This window comes from Orycteropus afer, unplaced genomic scaffold, assembly GCF_000298275.1.
Source record: "Orycteropus afer afer isolate SDZICR_OR568_19922 unplaced genomic scaffold, OryAfe1.0 scaffold00035, whole genome shotgun sequence".
NCBI classification, from domain to species: Eukaryota; Metazoa; Chordata; class Mammalia; order Tubulidentata; family Orycteropodidae; genus Orycteropus; species Orycteropus afer.
The window spans coordinates 11800443-11822703 of NW_006921622.1; the positions used below are offsets into that span (position 1 = coordinate 11800443).

Below are 22261 nucleotides of genomic sequence, written 5' to 3' on the forward strand. Positions count from 1 at the left end.
AAAAAAAAGAAAGGAAAAAAAAAAAATAATAAATCCACTGCCATCAAGTCAATTCCAATTCATAGCAAACCACAGAGTTTCCAAGGCTGTAAATCCTTATGGAAATAGATTGCCTCATCCTCCTCCCATGGAGCAACTGGTGGATTTGAATGACAGACCTTCTGGTTAGCAGCCAAATGCCTTAACCATTGCACCACCAGAGCTCCTTTCTAGTTAATAATAGCAACTTGGAAGCGGAGTATTAGGAGTCATTTGAAGGAGAGGGTAAAACTAAGCTGCAAGTTGGGCCCATTATCCATCCTTAATACTATTTTAAAATTTATGTTCTAGTACCATTTAGCAAGTTTTGATTTAAAATAGCATGATTTAACGGTCAGTCAAAGTTTCGGGGCTTTCCATCGCTATAGGGTCATTAGGAGTTGGAATCAACTTGACAGCACATGGCTTTTATAATAGCACATGATAACAATAACATGGCTTTTTGCCTGGTTTTCTCCACTGTTCACCCCAGCCAGCACCTGGACACACACACACCCCAAACACAGAGAAAATTATAGATACACATACAGATCAATCTGTCTAGACTATAACAACCTCTTGATATTGTAATGTCTTAAATAAAGGTCATGTATCTGAACTAAACCTGCTGCAAATTTGCATGCGTAAGGCCTGCAGACAGTACTGCTTGAGAATAAGCATGTTATAAACAATCCATTTGAATAAAGATAATAAGGAATAGATGCTGTCATTTCATTTTATCAAACAGTATTTTGTAATAGAATATCAAACATTGTGAAAAGAATTATATTATGCATAGATGTTACTGCAATGATATTTATGATGTTAGGAATTTTCTACATAATAAAGAAATAATAGATACTGCAAAAATCATAGATCATGTGGATTTTGTGTTGCTGACAATGTCTGCACAGTTAAAGTGTGTATTTTGATGATAATGATTGAGGGTGTGTATAGTTTTTTTGTTTGTAAGTTATTTTGGAAGAATGTTTGCTGGAATAAAAACTGGAAAAATTAAAATATGTTATTTGTTAGAAAATAGAATCTCTCTATTCTTGAGAATGCAGTTTGCCTGAAACATTACTGATTTGATCATTTGTATTTCATTGCAGGATTTCCAGTGTCGAACTACACTTCAAGAGCTAAATCCAATTCCTCCTATATTAGAGCTCCTGAAGTCAGAATATCCAATTATTCAGTTGTTGGCTCTCAAAACCTTAGGTGTTATTACAAATGATAAGGAGTCTAGAGCAATGCTAAGAGACAATCAAGGATTGGACCCCCTTATTAAGATCCTAGAAGCAAAGGTATTTGCAACATCCATTCAACTATCTCTGATGAAAATGCATCTCTCCTAAATTTTGTTATAAAATGTAAATTGTGGAGTATTTTTTAAAATGAAACTTTATAACATTTGATTGTTATTAAATACACAGTGGACTAATTTGTTTAGTGTTACATAAAGTTTATTCACTTGGTTAAATTATACTAATCGAGAAGGCCATTATAAATTGCCGAAAAAGTCTTCTGCTTTAGAAGATGTAATTTCTTAAATTCTTCTTTCTGATCTCCTTCATGTTTCCTGAAACACCTAGAATTAGGTTTTTTTTTTAAAAAATAACTTTTGGCTGCCATGGTTTTCTTTGGAGTAAAGCAAGAATAACTTATCTCCTTAGACATATTTTGAGAAATATTGGAGCTAAATTTCTGTGGTGGCTAGTATTTTTCTTAGGAATGAATTAGACACTTTAAGAATATTTCTGCCTTGTTTTAGACCCCTCCAGTGCCTAAGGCTAAGACTGCTAACCAAAAGGCTGGTGGTTCAAACCCACCAGCCACTCCTCAGAAGGAAGATTGAGCAATCTACTTCTGTAGAGATACTGCCTCAGAAACCCACGGAGGGGTCACTATGAGTCAAATTGACTCGATGGCAATGAGTTTGGGTTTTTTTTTTTTTTTTGGTTTTAGTTATAAAAAGCTAATCGTGTATTTTATTGAATACCATTTAATTGACCTGAAGTGGTTCAGATAGTTCCTGAAAGTGTCCAGTGTCTTAACTACAGAATGAAATGGGAAGAGATAGAAGCACTGTTTTCAGATCCACTTACCCCTAATTTAAAAATTTAGGGAATAAAATTAACTCTTGTAACAGAAATCTACTCTTAGGACTCTTAGAAATTCAGGAAATACGGACAATTTGAAGGAAGCCGTTATCTCTGAATAACAACATTGTATTAAAATTTAAACTACTCAGTAATGGTGTTTCTTTTTTTAATAACAGAACCTTGAAGTAATAATAAAAATGCAGAACTGGGAAGATAAATTCTGAAATGCATTAATTGCACAAGTATGCTTGATAGCCGTGTATGTGTACCTAGCCAGTTTGGATTTGTTGATCATTTACTATGTGCAGAGTTCTATGTTAGGCATTTTATGTTTATGATATAGAATTCCAGTAACACTGTACAGTACATATTTTTATTTTTATAAATGGAAACTGAAACTTCAAGCTTAATTTGCTCTGTGTTAAATAGATAGTGATTAATGACAGAAAAGAACCCAGGTTAGTGTGCTATGTCCTAGTATTCTCACCTGCCTGAAATTCCACTTGTCTTCTTTTAATCCCACCAATCAAATTTGAGAGTGACTGCTTCTTTTCCTGCTTTCCAACATTGGATATTATTAGTCTTTTTACAAAGTTTTGCCAGTCTTAGGATGAGGAGGCATCATTTTTGTTGATAACTATTTCCCTAGTAACAAGCGGTTTGACAACTTTTCTTTTGTGTCCATTAGGATTTTCTTTTCTACAACAAGATTAGATATATTTTTCTTTTCCTTCCAAGTTATAGTAGGAATTAAAATTTGTGACTCTGTTACATTTGTTTACCTCTGCTTTCTTTAGTTCATCAATCTCTTTTGTATTCACTTTTCATTTTGTAAAATGTCTTTATTTTGCCATCTTCTCTGAATGACATTTTGCCTGGGCATAATCATTTTCCCTCTGAACATTCAGAGCTTTGCTGCATTGTCTTCTTGCATCCAGTACTGCAATGAAAAGTCTTATAATAATCTAGATTTCATTCTTTTCTAGTTCATCTGTTTAATCCTTCTGGAAACATTGATTTTTTTTTTTTTTTCATCTTTGACATTCTCTGACCAGTTGAAACTTTTTGTTGTTAGAAGCATAAGGATTTAAAAGCATTATAACTTCTTGTTAAATTATACCTTGTCTTTATTAAATATTATGGCTTTCCCCACCCCCTCAAAAAAACCACCTTGTGTCAGATTTTCACACTTTCACTCTACCATTCTCTTCATTGAAATCATCTGGAATTTTAGTTCGATTTAGTATTTATTTCTCTTACATTACACATGGGAGCTCTGGTAGTGTAGTGCCTAAGGCACTTGACTGCTAACCAGAAGGCTGGCCGTTCAAACCCACCAGCCACTCCTCAGAAGGAAGATGGGGCAATCTACTTTCGTAGTGATATTGCCTTGGAAACCCAAAGATGGGTCTCTATGAGTCGGGTCCAACTCGATGGCACATAACAACAACAACATTACACATAAACTTATTTTAGTGGTATGTATGCTTACCAACCAACAAAAAAACAAACCCAACCCAACCCACTGCCATCAAGTCTATTCTGACTCATAGTGACCCTATAAGACAAAGTACAGAACTACTCTATAGTTTCCAGCACTGTAAAGCTTTATAGAAGCAAATTGCCACATCTTGCTCCCATAGAGCAGCTGGTGAGTTTGAACTACCGACCTTTTGTTTACCAGCTGAGTGCTTAACCACTGTACCACCAGGGCTCCTCCTTAACTCACTATTGCTTTTTTTATCCTATAAGTTCCTCATCCTTGAAATTATTTTTCCTGAAGTGTATCCTAGGTTATTTCTTTTAAAGACAATCTGTGACTAAATAACTTTGAATACTTGCATGTTCAAAAATAATCTTAATTTTTGCTTTTCTACTTAAATGTTATTTTGGCCAGGAACACAATTTTATTTTTCATTTTCCTTTAAAACTATGAAGATAATGCTTTCTTTCTTTCATCTGTTGTTCCAGTTGGAATTCTGATGCCAATCTGATTCTAGCTTCTGTACAAGTAAATTATTTCTTTCTCAATGGGAGCTTTCAATATTAGCTTTATGTCTTCAGTGTTTTGAAATTTCATCATGATGTGTATAAAGTTGTAAATCCTTATTTTTAAAATTATTCATCCTGTTTAGCTGGACCCTTTCAAACTGAGGACTTTTTTTCAGTTGGGCAATATTTTGAATGAATGGCTTTGATTATTTTTGCTTCATTCTTTCTAGAATTGCTTTTATAAGGATGTTGGATCTTCCAAATCAATTCTATTTTTATACTGTCATACTTTCTATTAGCCCTTTAGCTTGCTTTCTTGAAGAATCCTTGGACAATATCTTATAGCTCACTATTTTATGCTAAAGCTTAGTTCATTTTGCTATTCAGCCATTTATTGAAATTTTTATTTCAATTAATATTTTTAATTTCTGAGATCTCTAGTTAATTCATTCTTTTGATGAAATAATAGCCTCCTTGAATCGCTCTAAGATATTGTTTACTTATTTTAAAATTTTGTTTCCTTAGTAACTTTGTTGACAGCAATATTTGCTTGACTGTTATCTGTCTGGTATCATTGTGCTTGATAATTTCCATTTGTCTGTAGATTAAAAATTCACAGGGACTTAGCTCCAGTTATTATTGTCATGGAACAGGATGTACTGTGTGGTGGGGTGTGCCAGTAGCTGCTGCAGTGGGGCTCCCCATTCTTCCTAGCATCACTGGCTATCTGGGTCACTGTTTACCTTTCCAGCTAGGCATTCACATTCTTTGGTTTAGCCTCTTGTTATCTTCTCTGCTGTCCACTGCAGAGGAACAGGGAGGCAGAAGGGGCTCCTGTCAGCTCCCAGTACAGTTCTCAAATAATCATTCCAGTGATTGCCTCACATCTCCCTCCTTATTTGTCTGTCCATTAACTCTGATCTTGGCACAGCCTCTGTCACTGCTCCTACTTCTACAACTCTCTCCTCACACACATGTTTATACACATTTAAAATTATGCCTTCTTCATAAGGCTACATCTTTCTGCTTTCTTTATTTCAGTATTCCCTCCAAATTCATGATTTATTAATAGAACTCTTTCTCATATTCAGGACTTCTACGAATCAGTTTCGGAAAGTCAAATATTAATACTCAGTCTTCCTACCCATAGCCATGTTACATCTCTCCATTTGTTTAGGCCTCCTTTCATTTCTTTAAAAAATGTTTTATATCTTTCAGAGTACAGATTTTGCACACATTTTATTAAATTTATCTCTGTGCAGTTCATATTTTGGAAATGTATTGTGAATTAAATTACATTTTTTATTTTACTTTTTAGTTGTTCATTGCTAGTATTTAGAATGTAATTGACTTTTAGATATTTAAGTTTTATTCAGGGACCTTACTGGACCTACTATTAGTTTTACCTTTTTTTAGGCTCACTAGGATTTTCTGATTATTAACTATGAATATAGCTGTAGGTTTTTCAAATTGATGAAGTTCCCTTTTATTTTTAGTTTGCTCAGAGTTTTTATTATGGGTGGGTGCTGATTTTTTTAAATGCCTTTCTCTGAGTCAAATGAGAAGATTATTTAGTTTTTTTCCTTTATTCTGTTAATATGGTGACTTAAACTGATTTTCAAATACTAAACCACCTTGCATTCCTGTTCCTGGAATAAGCTTCCACTTGCTCATTTTATATATTGTTGGATACAATTTGCTGTTACCTTTTTTATTTATTTTTTAAACTTTTTATTGTGATGTGGGTGAAAGTTTACAGAACAAATGGGATTTCCAATCAACAACTGATGTACATTTTGTTTTGTGACATTGATTGCAATCCCCACAATGTAACAGCACTCTTCCCACTTCCTGCCTACCTGAGTTTCCCATTTCCATTCATCCTTTCCTATCTCTTCCTGCCTTCTGAGCTTTATCCTTGGGCACATGCTACTCCTTTGATCTCTTGTGGTTGATTGTTCTAAGGGGTACTGTGGTGGTTATGTTGTGTGTCAACTTGGCTGGGTCTGGTTGAGTGGCTGGGCAGCTGGTGGTAGTTATTCCCCATGATGAGACTGGCAATCAGTCCATGGTGGGATCTACCATAAGCAGCTGAGTAGCTGCCTTTGGAATGTGGTCTGCTTCCTGTATGTAAGGAGATGCCTTGGGAATGGTTTCTAGCTTAGGGCATGCTTGAACCCTGTATGTAACTGTGTCATTGCTCAGCAGCCTGCCATGCTCTGTTGACCTGGGGATTTTCAATAGACTTAAATTAATGGCCTGCCATGTGGTTTGGTAACATCAGGACTGTGCCTTTTTACTTGTCAACCTTGGGCTTGTCAGTCTCAGCAGCCAGCAGCTGTCTAAGTGAAGAAACACCTCTAGCTCCAGTGGGCCGGGAGCAGGAGTCAGAGCTGGACCTCAAGGTTGAGGGGCTTTCACCCAGCCCCGAGAGCCTGGCACTTTGAACTTGGACTTAAAGCCTCCGAACTGTAAGAGAATAAACTCCTGTTCGTTAAGGCCGTCCCATTTGTGGTATATTCTTGTCAGAGCAGCACTAGGTAACCAGGTACGTACCTTCCTGGTGTTACTGTTCACTTTGTAGGCCTATTTATTGTTTGGCTGAAAGCTGAGCCACAGGCATGAGGGCAGTTCTAGGCTTGAAGGATCTCTAAGGAACCTACTCTCGGAGGTTCCACCAGTCTCTATCAGACCAGTAAGCCTTTTTTATTTTTTTAATGATTTGGAGTTTTCTTCCACATTTTTCTCCCACTCTATCTAAGACCTTGTACTGTGATCCCTTTCAGAGTGGTTGGCAGTGGTAGCCAGGTACCACCTAATTCTTCTAGTGTCAGAGTCATGGAGACTGAGGTTCTCATGGCCCATTGGTCCTTTGGACTAATTGTTTCCATATGTCTTTGATTTTTTTCACTCTGCTTTGCTTTGGATAGGGAGAGACCAATAGTTGAACCTTAGATGGCTGCTTGCAAGCTTTTAAGACCCCAGTTGCTACTCACCAAAGTAGGATGTAGAACATTGTCTTTGCAGACTTTTATGCCAGGTGACCTTGCCGCCCCCCAAGACTTTAGTCCTGAGTCCCCAGGCCCAGTTTTGCTGATATTTTATTAAAGATTTTCAGATCTATGTTCATGAGCAATGCTTGTTTGTAATTTTCCTTTTTTATGTGTATATATCATTGTTGGATTTTAGTATCAGAGTAAACTGGCCTTTAAAATGAGTTAGGAAGGATTACTTCCTTTTCTGTTTTCTGAAAGAATCTGTGTAAGACTGATACAATTTTATCCTTAAATGTTTGATATAGAATTTACCTGTGAAGCTATATAGGCCTGGAATTTAACTAATGAGAAGGTTTTTGTTACAAATTCAATGTTTTAAATAAGCTATAAGGATATTCAGAGATTCTTTTTTTCCTTGTGTCTGTTTTCATTGTCTGTGTTTTTCAAAGAATTTGGTTGTCCATTCCATTTAAACTTTCTAGTTTACTGGATTAATACTGTTTATAATATTCCCTTTTCATGCTTGTCTTGTATATGAGATCTGTAGTAGAACTCCCAATATCATTATTAATATTGGTAATTTGTATTTTCCCTTGCTCAGTTGATATGTTGTTGTTTTTACGTGCTGTCAAGTTGGACCCGACTCATAGCGACCCCTCCTTGGGTTTCTGAGGCAGTATCACTACGGAAGTAGATTGTCCCACCTTCCTTCTGAGTATAGTGATTTATTATTTAAATATATATATATATATATATATACACACACACACACATACATATGTATATGTGTATGTATGTGTGTGTGTATGTGTATTTTTTCCAAAGAACTAATCTTTGTTTTCACTGATTTTCTCTATTGTTTGTTTCTGTTTCATTGACTTCTTTTTTTACCTTTATTTTCTTCCTCCAATTTACTTTACCTTTAATTTGTTCTTTTTTTCATATTTTCCTAAGAAGATACCCACTGCCATCAAGTAGATTCTGACTCATAGTGACTCCTGTTGGGTTTCTAAGGCTGTAAATATTTATGGAAGTAGATTGCTCCTGTAGAGCAGCTGGTGGGTTTGAACTGCCAACCTTCTGGTTAGCAGCCAAATGCCTTACCCACTATGGCTTCAGAGCTCCTTTCTTAAGAAGATAGCTAGGGTCAATTTTAGACCTTTGGTATTTTCTGGTATAGGCATTTTAAGGTATAAATTTCCCTCTACGCACTACTTTAGCTATATCCCATAAATTATGGTATGTTCTATTTTCATTATCATTCAGTTCTCATTTCCCTTGTGATTTGTTCTTTGGCCTATTGGTTGTTTCTTCTTGTTAGGTGCTGTCAAGTTGGCTCCAACTCATAGCGACCCTATGTACAACAAAATGAAATACTGCCCGGTCCTGCGCCAGCCTCATAATATTTGCCATACCTGAGCCCATCGCTGCAGCCACTGTGTCAATCCATCTTGTTAAGGGCCTTCCCCTTTGGGGTTGACACCCCACTTTACCAAGCATATCCTTCTCCAGGGAATGGTCACTTCTGACAACATGACCAAAGCAGGTCAGATGAAGTCTGGCCATTCTTGCTTCCAAGGAACAATCTGGCTGCACTTCTTCCAGGACAGATTTTTTAGTTCTTTTAGCAGTCCATCATACTTTCAGTATTCTTCACCAACAACACAACTCAAATGCATCAGCTTTTCTTCAGTCTTCCTTATTCATTGTACAGCTTTCATATGCATGTGGGGTGATTGAAAATACCATGGCTTGGTTTAGGCGCACCTTAGTCTTCAAAGAGACATCTTTACTCTTCAGAACTTTAAAGAGGTCTTTTGCAGCACATTTCCCCAGTGCAATATGTCATCTAATATCTTGACTACTGCTTCCATTGGTATTGATTGTGGAACCAAGTAATATGAAATCTTTGGTAACTTCAATCTTTTCTCCATTTATTGTGATGCTGTTTATTGGCCCAGTTGTGAGGATTTTCGTTTTATGCTGAGGTATAATCCATACAGCAGCTGTAGTCTTTGATCTTCATCAGTAAGTGTTTCAAGCCATGCTCACTTTCAGCAAGCAAGGTTGTGTCATCCGTGTATCACAAGTTATTAATAAGTCTTCCTCCAATCCTGATGTCATGCTCTTCTTCATATAGTCCAGCTTCTCAGATTATTTGCTCAGCATGCAGATTGAGTAAGTATGGTGAAAGGAGACAACACTGATGCACTCCCTTCCTGATTTTAGACGTGAGTTATTTAATTGCAAATACTTAATTTTTCTAGATTCCTTATAGTAGCTGATTTCTAATTTAATTCTACTCTGGTGGTATAATGCCTAAGGCATTTGACTGCTAACCACAAGGTTGGTGGTTCAAATCTATCAGCCACTCCTTGGAAGGAAATTGGGCAATCTACTTCTATAGTGATACTACCTCGGAAACCCAAGGAGGGGTCGCTATGAGTCAGATCCCACTTAATCGCAGTGAGTTTGGTTTTTTTGGTACAATCAGAGAACATTTTCTGTAAGATTTCAGTCTTTTGAAATCTACTTAGACTTGTTTTATATTATTGATCTTGGTGAATGGAAAGGATGTGTTATTTTGTTTTGAAATTTAATGTCCTATACATGGCAGGTAGGTTAAAGTGGTTGTTAAACTCACTGCCATTGAGTCAATTTGAGTTTCTGAGGTGGTAAATCTTTATGGAAGTAGAATGCCCAGTCTTCCTTCCATGGAGTGGCTGGTGGGTTTGAACTGCCAACCTTCTGGTTAGTAGACAAATGCCTTAGGCACTACTCTATCAGAGCTCCTGGTGGTTGACAGTGTCATTCAAATCTTCTATATCCCTAGTGACTTTTGGTCTAGTTGGTTCCCCACCCCACTCCAAATCAATTACTGAAACAGGTCTGTTAAATCTTCCACTGTTGTGTAGAATTTGGCTGTTTCTCTGTTTGGTTTAGTTAGTTTTGCCTCTTATAATTTGAAGCTGTGTTACCAAGTGCATATACATTTTTAAATGTTTTTATTTTCTTAATATATTGACCCTTTTATTATTATTAATTTTTCTTCTTTGTCTCTTGTAAAACTCTTTGTCTTGAAGTTTGTTTTATCTGGTCACCTTGTACTGCTCCTTCTTTCAAAAACAGGATGTCTTCCTGTCTCTCTCTCCCTCTCTCTTTTTTTTTAAAAGCAAAGTCCGTGGGATCTCCTCTACTCATATTTGGTTTAGTGGTCACCCTGAGATTTAAGTATATAGTTTGTACTCAGATTTTGAGTTACATCCCTTCTGTGTTTCTCTCACTTCCAGGATTTCCCCCTTATATTACTAGCTATTCCGGTAAGGCTATGGTTGTCTATAGTTCTGAAGGTTAGGGAGATTTCTCAAGCAAGAAAGCCACAAACTCACAATACTTCTTCCTTTCAGCTGCAGAATTTAAAGAATACACTTTCCTTCAACTTCTGTTTTTGAATGTATTCAGTGACTTCGAATAGTACTTTTAAAAATATTTCTTCCAGATTTAAAAATCACTATTGGTAGAGGTTATGTAAACAACTCAACTCCACTGTCATTTTTGGACACTTCCTCTGTAGCATTATTTTTTTATCCATAAAACATTTTGGAATAGGAAATGAGAAGGGATGGGGGATATAGCTAAGGAGAATGATATTACTTTAATAAACAGAACTCTTATTTTCTCAGGCTTCTGTCACAATAAAATTAATTACATTATGTTCAGACTGACCTACCAAACCAAACCAAACTCATTGCCTTTGAGTCAATTCTGACTCACAGTGACCCCTCCTTGGGTTTCCAAGGTAGTATCTCTATGGAAGTAACTTACGCAGTCATCCCTCATATAGGAAATTTGGAAAGTCATTCTTTCTAAAGTTGTGTTTGCTTTTATTATTAGGACTTGAATGACCTTCATATAGAAGCACTGTCAGTGATAGCCAATTGCCTTGAAGATATGGATACTATGGTGCTAATTCAGCAGACAGGGGGTCTTAAAAAGCTCCTAATGTTTGCAGAAAACTCTACAATCCCTGATATCCAGAAGAATGCAGCAAAAGCCATCACCAAAGCAGCTTATGATCGTATGTCTTGTTTTATATAAACTAAGCATACATACCTCTTCTTATATTCTTGGTTTTGATTAACAACAATAGAGTAATTGTCTGCTTTTAAATAACTATTTGGGAGTAGTTTTATAATTATTACTTAAGACCAAAACTCACCTCAATGCCAGTGAGTTAGAGATTGTTTTGTCAGGGATAATAAGCTCAAGAGGATTGCATTATAATACAACCTTTTTTTAAAAAAAAAAAATAATAATCAGTCCTAAACTAAGTCTTAAGCCTTTATTTCTCTTGAACTTAAAATTATATCGAATGTATATTGTTTGTGATTCTGAAACCTTTGTTTATATAAATCTGCATTTGGAATGATACCCATATGGTAATTTTCCAGGTTCAGCTAGAGTCTAGTAGTGTCATGTTACATAGCTATGAGAAGCAGTATGCTCATACTATATACATAAAAAGATTTTCATTTTGGTGACAAGCTATGTCGATATAAATCTGTAAAATATGAGAGATTATTCACATCATGAACACCAAAAAGGAAATTATAGCTTTAATTTATGTATATTTGGAGTATTAATACAAAATGTGATTTTATTTTCCCCCTTCTGCATCACTTCTTTTACAAATGACGACAGCTTTTCCTATTTTATATGATTTATATTCTAAACATAAATAATCACACCTATATATATGTCTATGTGTATATTATGGAAAACATTTTCTTTTTCAACCCATACTGGATTTCTTTAAGGAAGACTTTGAATACTGGAATCAAAATTCACGTTACACAGTCAACATAGCGGGGCTTCGTGAGTTACATTATAAATGTAAAATCTAAAGATAGACTATGAAATTAAGATTTTTAACATTGGTTAATGTTGGCTTATGCTGAATTTTGTCAAATGGAACTTAGACATTATTATAGTTGCTCAGTTCTATTTCCCATCCATTATAGACCTTCACAGCTAGCTGAGACCTCGAGAGAGGTGTAATGGCAAGGCATGGACGATGTCAAACCTAAAATTTGCAAATCACATCTTTTCTTTGGTCTGGTGTGGCTTAGTCATTCTAAGCTTGCTCCAACCCCTCTTGAGGTATTGATTTTCATGGGACATTGTCGTTGTTGTTGTTAAGTGCCGTCGAGTCGTTTCCGACTCATAGCGACCCCATGCACAGCAGAACGAAACACTGCCCGATCCCGCGCCAGCCCCACAATCCCTGCTGTACTTGACCCCATCATGCGGCCACTGTATCAATCCATCTCCCTGAAGGCCTCCCCCTCTTTCGTCGACCCTCCACCCTACCAAGCATGACATCCTTCTCCAGGGAATGGTCCCTTCTTACAACATGACCAAAATAGGTGAGACGAAGTCTGGCCATTCTTGCTTCCAAGGAGCATTCTGGCTGCACTTCCTCCAGGACAGATCTGTTAGTTCTTTTAGCAGTCCACGGTACTTTCAGCATTCTTCACCAACACCACAACTCAAAAGCATCAACTCTTCTTCGGTCTTCCCTATTCATTGTCCAGCTCTCACATGCATACAAGGCGATTGGAAATATCATGGCTTGTGTCAGGCACACCTTAGTCCTCAAGGAGATATCCTTGCTCCTCAGCACTTGAAACAGTTCCTTCGCAGTTGACTTTCCCAATGCTACACGTCCTCTAATGTCCTGACTGCTGCTTCCGTTGGCATCGATTGTAGAACCAAGCAATGTGAATTCCTTGACAACCTCAATCTTCTCTCCATTTATTAGGAGTGGCAAAACACTGGGCAGAGAATTCCTAGTATTGTAGTTCTAGTACTAGTTCAACTCCTGGCTCTACAGAGACTAGTTATGTGACTGTGAATGAGCTTGAGTTTCTTTAAGAATCTGATGAAAGAAATGCACAGATGTACAACATTCTGCATAGAAGTTCAGAGAGGTCAGGACTGCCTGAAGCCCATCTATGGCCCGTGAATCCTTGTACCCAACGTTAAGACCTTTTGGCCTAAGATAAAGCAAGATAAAGGTCACATGACCTAGCTTGACATTAGAGCTTCTTATATTTTACACAGCCATGTGGCCATTGGTTTTTAATTTATTCCTGCTCAGATATTCTCCATTGTGCTCTGAAGTGTATAACTTATGCTAAACCATAATATTGGACACATTTGTTCAGATTAGGTCCTTCATTCAGATGTTGGAAATACAAAATTCAAAAAAAATCACTCAGATTCAGATTTTGGAAATCCTGTTTTAACCTATCGATATACATGGTCCTCAGCAATTTAATAGGTTTAGAGGGAAAGTCAAAATTTCAAACTTCAGTGTTTTTGGTTTTAAAATAATCTATTGAGATAAAATTCACATAACATAAAATTAACTATTTTAAAGTGAGAAATTCAGTGGTATTTACAATGTTGTGTAATCACCACTTCTGTCTAGTTTCAAAACATTTCTATCATTCAAAAAGAAAAAAAAAAAATCTTGTAACCATTAAGCAGTTTCTTCCCCATTTCCTTTTCTCCCTAGCCCCTAGAAACTACTAACCTTTCTATCTCTAAGGAACTGTCTATTCTAGATGTTTCATATAAGTGGAATCATAGAATATGTGCCCTTTCATGACTGGCTTCTTTCACTTAGCATAATGTTTTCAAAGTTCATCTATGTTGTAGCATGGATCAATACATGTGCAATACTCTATTGGATATGTGTACTACAAACTATCCATTCATCTGTTAACAGACACTTGGGCTTTTTCTATATTTTCCACATTAGGCTGTTTCCATATTTTACCTATTGTGAATAGTGCTGCAGTGAACATTGGTGTACATGTACCTGTTTGTGTTCCTGTTTTCAGTTTTTTTTTTTGGTATGTACCAAGGTATGGAATTACAGAATCAGATGGCAATTCTGTGTTTAACTTTTTGAGCAACTGCCAAACTGTTTTCCACAGTTCAGAGCACAATGGCTGAACTATTTTACATTCCAACCAGAATTGTACAAGGGTTCCTATTTTCCACATCCACACCAACTCCATTGCTTTTTGAGGTATGAATAAAATAAATGGTTTCTCTTCCTGCCTTTGAGAAATTTTTTTAAAATGTAGTTTCTCATGGTTTAACCTAGTGTAGCCCACTCTGCCTTAAATAAACTGTCAATTTCCTCACACCATAACCCTTATCTATCTCTGTTAAGGTAGATTAAAGGAACAACATATACATAAACTAGGGTGATTTGATCCAGCTTTTAGAAGACCAAGCAAGCACAGCACAAAAATAACTACCATTGTTTAGCCAAACCAAAACCAAAACCATTGTTTAGCAGAAGGTCCAATTTCCAGATGGAAAGAAAATTACACCTATCCTAGTATCACTAACCAACTGCCCATCTGCACTGCACTCAGTATGCCTCCTTCACCATTGTCTTGCAGGCTTCGTCTAATACTGTAAAGGCTTACAATTTATAATCCAGCTTTCTCAACTGGTAACCTTCCTCCATCCTCTCTGGCATAGTGTCCTTCCTTCCAAAGTGTTTGACCTTTGCTGACTGTACAAACACTGGAAAAGTATGTAAGGAAATCTTCAAATCTACTGGATGCAGAGGTGGTTTAGTTCCTGATAGCCTGTTGTTGTTATGTGCCATCAAGTCGGACCCGACTCATAGCGGTGACTCCTTGGGTTTTCGAGGCAGTATCACTATGGAAGTAGATTGCCCCATCTTTCTTCGGAAAAGTGGCCGGTGGGTTTGAACCTCCAGCCTTCTGGTTAGCAGTCAAGTGCCTTAGCCACTATGCTACCAGAGCTCCTAAGAGATGTCATGTCTGAAAGATTGATTCTTGGAGCCTCCAGAAAGATACATGATTCTACAAAGATTGAAACTTTCTCTCTGTCCACATATCCCAATAAATCCTCAGGAGCACACATTCTCTTGACTGAGGCCAGAGCTTTGAGGAAATCTCTCTATTACAGTCTTATCCAGAAGCAGAATTCCCTGCAGGACTCTGAATTGTCTTAGCTATAACATGGTGGACTAGAGCTGCCCATCGCTGACTGGAACACAATACTAGGACAGAACCAATATCCTGTTACCTAGGGCAAGTGCTAGAGGATGGTTAGCATCTTTCTCATTTACCTAATCATTATCTTCTATTTTTGTTGATGTATTTACCTCTTAACTCTCTTTACCTGGACAAATTCACAATAGTCACCTTTTCCTCTCTGCCTGGATTCTAGCCTCTGCTTTCGTTTCAGATCCTCCCTATATTTCTTTTCTGCTCCTTTTTGTATGAACTTGTTGCCTGCCTTATCTCTTACCTGCCAGACTCAGCCAGCTTAACTAGACATAAGTCTTATTTTATGTTAGTTACAAAGATAAATTCTGAAAGTTTAACAAGAATTAACATAGTTCTTAGAGCTTAATATTTCTGTATTAAAAGGGAAAAATCATGAAGATGTTTTAAATAATTTTCCAGTTAGAAAACTCCATTCATATGTAGGTTTAGACAAATGTTCTCCTTATACTGTTATCAATAATGTAACAATCAGTATTAACGTTTTCTTTTACTTTTTATCACCATCAAATCTTTTTTTCTTTTTTAAAAAAAGGCTAGGTAATGCATTTTCAGTTTCAAAAACACAGCTGAACACAAATACATAATACATATTTTTAAAATTAATTTTTTAAAAATTTGTTGAAAATATTCACAATAAAACATACACCCATGCAACAATTTTTACATGTACAAGTTCACTGACAGTGGTCAAATACTTCACAGTATGTCACCATTCTCCTTCTCTGTCCATATTGTTTAACCACCATTAACTTAGACTCTCTCTCTGCTCCTTAGAGTTCTCGTCTGTGTTTCAGAGTTACTTTTGTCCATTTCATATCATATAGACAATTCTTTAAAAGAGCTCAATGCTCAAGGTGAACATTGTTAACTAAATGAGCTCAACTGCTGGTTAGTTTATAATTCACATTCTTAAACAAAGTTGTGTTTTGCTGAGTAAAGTTCCTGAGTAAAGTTTCTACCCCCACTGTGGAAAGCCCAAATCAATATGCCTTTGACCTGGCATCAGTAGGAGGAAGATGTTAATTACCATGTTTCCATAAGTTTATGAACTGGCATTAACATCTCAGCAGGTGGATGGCACAATACTAACTCCCGAAAATGGGTGAAGAAAAGCATCGTTAAGTACAAATTTATTTTTCAGTTACAAAATCTCATTTTATATTTAGTGATACTGAAAAAAATGTCATTTTTAAAAGATTTTACTCTATTAGTAGCATAACTAGCTTACCATCTTTATTATTTGTGTGATTAAAACATAAATACTTTACTTCCAAGTACAGCAATTCAATAAAGGTACTTGGCTAATACGTTAATTCATCTTTTAAATCTATTATAGCTACACTGCAGTCAGCACTTTGGAGGTTTGATGAACACAGCTGGATTTTCAGAATATTCCCAGCAGGGTTGAGAAACTAATTGCCCACAGCATTTATTTAAATTATTTCTTAAAATATTTCTAATAATTATATATATTGTTTTCTGAATGTAATAATTACATACTCTAAAGTTAGTCGTTCAAATTAATTCTTTTGGCGGATTTTCCTGATAGAAACCATGCTAAGAGCCTGTTTAGGAAGGTTGATTTAGAGACATTAGGGAAGTTTTAATTATAAATCAAAGCATTTTAGGTGAGATACTCTAGAAATGTTCCAGATATAATATATTCAGTGAAAACTAATAATGACTATATATATTTTAAAACATTTTAGAAACTTACAGTTGAGGTTTAAGTATTAACTGCAGCTTTAAAACACACACACACACACACACACACACATTATGGCCTGCCTGAATTCTAATTAAATGAAAAGAGCAAGGGATTAAAATGATAGGATTACAGGACATGGTTCATGATTGGTTTAAAATGAAGGAAAAAAGTGTTAGTAATTTAGCCTGTGTCAGTTATAGCCAGATCGTTCAGCACACACCAGCATAGCATATGAACAAGGACCAAAAATATGGTTACATTTGAATGTGATACTGCTTCTATGAAAGAGGGTGATATTTTGAATCAGTGGTAAAGGAAGGGGGTATCATATATTAACTTTAAAATGTAAAATTAGTTGCTGTTAATTTCTGAAAATATTCCTGGGGAAGAAATCAAACTAATTTAAATATGTGGAACTAATGAAGGTATTTTAATCTAAATTATCAGTATTTTTGCAGAGATTTTTATTCTTAATACTATTCTCTTATATTAACATTATAAGAGCACATATTACACTTTCCTCTATTTTAACCATATAAATTGACTTCATAAAGGATAATTAATGAAGAATCAAACCTATGATAAAAATTTTTGAAGGAATGGGAAATAAATTGGTTAGGATTTGTTTGTAAGCTCTCTCTTTTCAAATTAGCCCTAGTACCCTTTTATGGCATTAAAATGGGTTTGCTTTATGATATAATTTCCAGTATATGGTTTTAATAAAGTAATTAATTCATTTAGAATTAACTAGAGAACAAAACTGTGGAACCCTCATTTAGTTCAATGGAATATTTGTTCTTGCATAACAGTGAGATGAGATAGTGATTTATGAAAAATTGAACTAAAATCAAGAGAGAAAAAAACAATGTTTAGGGATTAAAATGAAAATTTTAATATTTTTGTTTCAAACTTTGTGTTGTATACCAAAACCCAAAAAAACACAAACTTACTGCTGTCAAGTCAATTCAACTCATAGTGAACTCTCCTTGGGTTTCTGAGGCAGTATCTCTATGGAAGTAGATTGCCCAATCTTCCTTCCAAGGAACTGCCAGCCTTCTGGTTAGCAGTCAAATGCCTTAGGCACTATGCCACCAGAACGTTATATGCTGGACTGTATATTACGGTGCATACTTAAGAGTCATAACTTTATTTTTTTCCAAATAACACTATGCTTGCTTATGTTTAGATTGTTTATAGTAATTTGTCAAGTAAAACATAGTCATTTATTCCACTTTAGCATGCACCGTAATGTGAGAGAAAAATAACTGACTTTTTGGATAAAAGATTAGAAATTCCTAATTTTCTCCTCTCCTTGGCTTGTCTCCTAAAGACTTGAGCACCCATGTTACTGAACAGTTTGAACATCCTGGGCTTTCTTCAAATGTTGGGTTTTGTATTTAAAACAACCATCAAATAAGCAGGCTTTTGTCTTTAGTTGGTGAGAGAGACCATGTAAGCACACAAAGCACTGTGCCAGACACATGACTAGTATTTCATGTATTTCATATGTTGTTGTTATTTCCTCTCGAGTCAGACCCGATTCTTAGCGACCCCTCCTTGGGTTTCCAAGGTGGTATCACTAGTGCTTGTTAAATCTGAAACTTGTATGTTTCTTAATTATAGAATTTTCATTGTCACAGTGCTGATATCATATACGGGAATGAGAAAAAAGAAAGCAATATCTGTGTTTCATTTCTCATAGTCACTTTGTTCTACAGATTAAATAGGTATTTATTTTGTTGAGTTTAGACTCTTTGTGGCTAGTGGTTTGAAATCTTATCTTACCTTGTGTGGGTAAGTAATAATATTTGCTTATTAGTGTCTTGCTTTTCACTCTTTTTTTGCAGCAAAATTCTGAATTTGTTTTCTTTTGTTTTCTGGAAAGCTGAAAGTAGAAAACTTTTTCACGAACAAGAGGTTGAAAAATCCCTTGTCACCCTTTTGGGTTCTGAAAATGATGGAACTAAAATTGCTGCCTCCCAAGCTATTTCAGCAATGTGTGAGAATTCAGGCAGCAAAGATTTTTTCAATAATCAGGGTAAGCAAACTGTGAAAACATATTCTGAACAATTTTAGGTTACTACATTCTAGTTTGCACTAATGTTTTTAAAGTCACATTTTACCTATCTTTTTCCATAGGGATTCCACAGTTAATTCAGTTGCTAAAAAGTGACAATGATGAGGTAAGGGAAGCAGCAGCTCTAGCCTTGGCTAATCTGACAACTTGCAATCCTGCTAATGCAAAGTAAGTACAAAAATACTCAACACTGACTTGTTAGGGGATATTTTATAGTCCAAGATGTTTTCATCCTAATATTTTGGCTTGCAAGGTAGTCTATATATTCTTTCAGATGGTTTATCCTCGGTTATTACTCAGGATCCCCTATGAAGAGAGAGTCATCAGATATGTTTATTTTCAAAGGTATTACAAAATCTTGATTGTTTCTGGGCTTGTTGGGAAAATGGGAAGGCCATTTGATTCAGCCTATAGGCTGGCTAACTCTTAATGCAGATCCAGTACAATTAAAGCAGGATAATGCTGGAAACATTAGAGACAACATTATCTTAACATTTGATAAATCTAAAACAACTTTCAAAAGCCCATTTTAACAAGCACATAAATTTCAGATAAATCTGGAAACATTTTAAAAACTCAATTTAGAAACAAATACTAGGAGAAATATATGGAGAAAACTTAAAGAAAAGAAATGCCTTTTGTATTCTAAGCACTGGTGTACAATTTATATTTATTTTTAATTTTAATTCTCATAATCACTTAACAAATGAGGAAATTGAGGCTCTGCAAGTTTTCTAGTTTTCCTGGGTATACGTATTTATTAAAAGAGGCAGCCAAGGAATTACACAGAGGTCTGTGGGACTCAAAAGGTTATTTGTTGTTGTTTTGTGCCGTCGAGTCGGACCCAACTCATAGCGACCCCTCCTTGGGTTTCCGAGGCAGTATCACTACGGAAGTAGATTGCCCCATCTTCCTTCCGAGGAGTGGCTGGTGGGTTTGAACCGCCAGCCTTCTAGTTAGCAGTCAAGTGCCAGAGCTCCCAAAAGGTTATAGTCTTTCCTATAAAAGAGGTAAGACTGTTTCATAAGGCAGCCAGAATTTCCTGAAGGCAGCTTTCACAAAATCGTTATCTGCCCTCCCTGTATCTCATTTTGTCCTTTAATTGTTAACTTTCATATGTTGTTTTGTGACATCGTGAATAAAAGAATTCTTTTCTAACTTGAAATAAATCCTGGCTAAGACATTTGCCTGCTAACCAGACGGCTGGCGGTTCAAACCCACCAGCCACTCCTCGGAAGGAAGGTTGGGCAATCCTACTTCCGTAGTGATACTGCCTCGGAAGCCCAAGGAGGGGTCGCTATGAGTCGGGTTTGACTCGACGGCACATAACAACAACAACAACAACCACATATATAATCTATTTAACCTTTCCTTCCCTTTCTCTACTCCCACACAAATATTTTCTAAGGAAAGCTTAATGGAATGACTAAAAATCTAACAATGCTCAATAAAAATATGGCAAAAATACATAAGCACCAAAACAAAACTGTGCTCCTTCAATAGCTATGCTCTGATATGGCAATTTCCTAAATTAAGGGCTATCATCATCTGTATAAACATACACATGCTTCTGTAGTATTGAGTCATAGTAGCATTCTGAAAATAGCATATTCAGTGATTTTTTTTAGTACTGTCACGCCAGTGCAAAAATCTTATCACTGACATTAAAACATTTCTATCTTCAATGCATTTAGATTTATATATTATCTACTTCTGTAGAGATATTGCCTCAGAAACCCAAGGAGTGGTCACTATAAGTTGGATCTGACACGATGGTTTTTGGAGACTTCTTTAACAGGCCTCCAGAGTGTACAGATCTCTTGTTTTTGTTTGGAGTTGTCTGGTTTATATCATACCACAGTTTTATAGAAAATCAGAATGGTAGATAATTACAAAAGAGACTGCTTTCAGATTTTCTCTTTCAATTTAATTATTTTACTGATTTTATCATCTGACTCTAGTTTTGTTAATATCGATAAATCAATTTTGTTAACATAGAAAGGTCAGTTAGGACTGTCCATTCTGGTATTTTTTTCAGTTTGTTTTTGGTAAGGAAAATGGACCGTAAGTGAAAGTGGTTTTCTGAATGTTCTTTGGGGTCCATATAATTTCTTCTTTGGACTTTGTGAACTAAAAAACAATGAAAATGTTTTTGAGGGGAAAATGGAGTCACATTTGGTATAAGTGGAGTTTGACTGGATTTGAAAAAGATTTCTATAGTCAGTCAAAAGGAATGAAAACAAACCACAATTTGTAGACCCATCTAACAGACCTCCTATAATATTAATTACTAAAGCCAAACACAACAAAATAGATAACAAAGATGGCTGCTTATTTTTAATAAAAAACACTTTCCATTCAGATATTCCTTTTAAAATTATTTGCTTAAACTCAGAACAGTTCAGTGTTCCCAGCATCACTTCGTAGAATCAGTCCATCTGATCAGCTCTCTTGGCAGGTGTGCTGTGACTGAGTCTGACTCTGGCTTTGCTGCTGGGGTGGCTGGAGGGTTAGAGCTTTCTAGCTGCTCTTCAACTACATATAAGTAGTGAGGAAAGGAGGCCATTAAGAAGCAACAACTAAAGCTGAAGTCCTCCATGTGCATTTGGTAGACATTTGCATATCTGATCATTGCAAACCCTATTAATACAATTTTGTGATTGTTAAAATCACAAAATTTCCTACACTCATATCTTGATGTACCTTAAGCAGATTTCTAAGTGAAACTCAGGACACCTTCTGGAGCAGGAGGCACATTTTATGAATTGAATAATCACTGGTATGTTATAGTAACATATGAGGCTGGTGTAATTTCCTCTTCATATATAGTTGCTATGAATTGGATTTGACTCCACAGCAACAGGTAATAGATTTTTGTCTGGAAAATTATGGGTTAAACAAAATTTTCTAAATTGAATAATCACTAGTGTGTTATAATGACATGATGCTGGTATGATTTCTTCTAGGTAATAGATTTTTACCTGGAAAATTATGGGCTAATCAAAATTTTCTAAATTAAAGAAAAAAAATCAACCTAGGGAAAAAGAAACATACTTTGTTGTGACACTGTTTTGTAACTTAAATGTTTTTAATTAAAAATATTTTTACAAGCTGAAAATTGAATTTTATCATCTATATTTAAAACAGGGAGCTCTGGTGGTATAGTGCCTAAGACATTTGACTGCTAACCAGAAGGCTGGTGGTTCAAACCCACCAGCCACTCCTTGGAAGGAAGGTTGGGC

General features: G+C 35.9%; 1 protein-coding gene across 1 annotated transcript in view; it reads left to right on the forward strand.

Annotated features, from left to right (window-relative positions):
• ARMC3 (armadillo repeat containing 3) overlaps positions 1–22261 on the forward strand; it is a 146804-nt gene that overhangs the window by 57085 nt on the left and 67458 nt on the right. Inside the window, exons 6-9 of the mRNA XM_007936409.1 lie at positions 1131–1325; positions 11006–11189; positions 18828–18980; positions 19082–19187. Coding sequence (XP_007934600.1) covers positions 1131–1325; positions 11006–11189; positions 18828–18980; positions 19082–19187 — 638 coding nt within the window. The remainder of the gene's footprint in view (positions 1–1130; positions 1326–11005; positions 11190–18827; positions 18981–19081; positions 19188–22261) is intronic.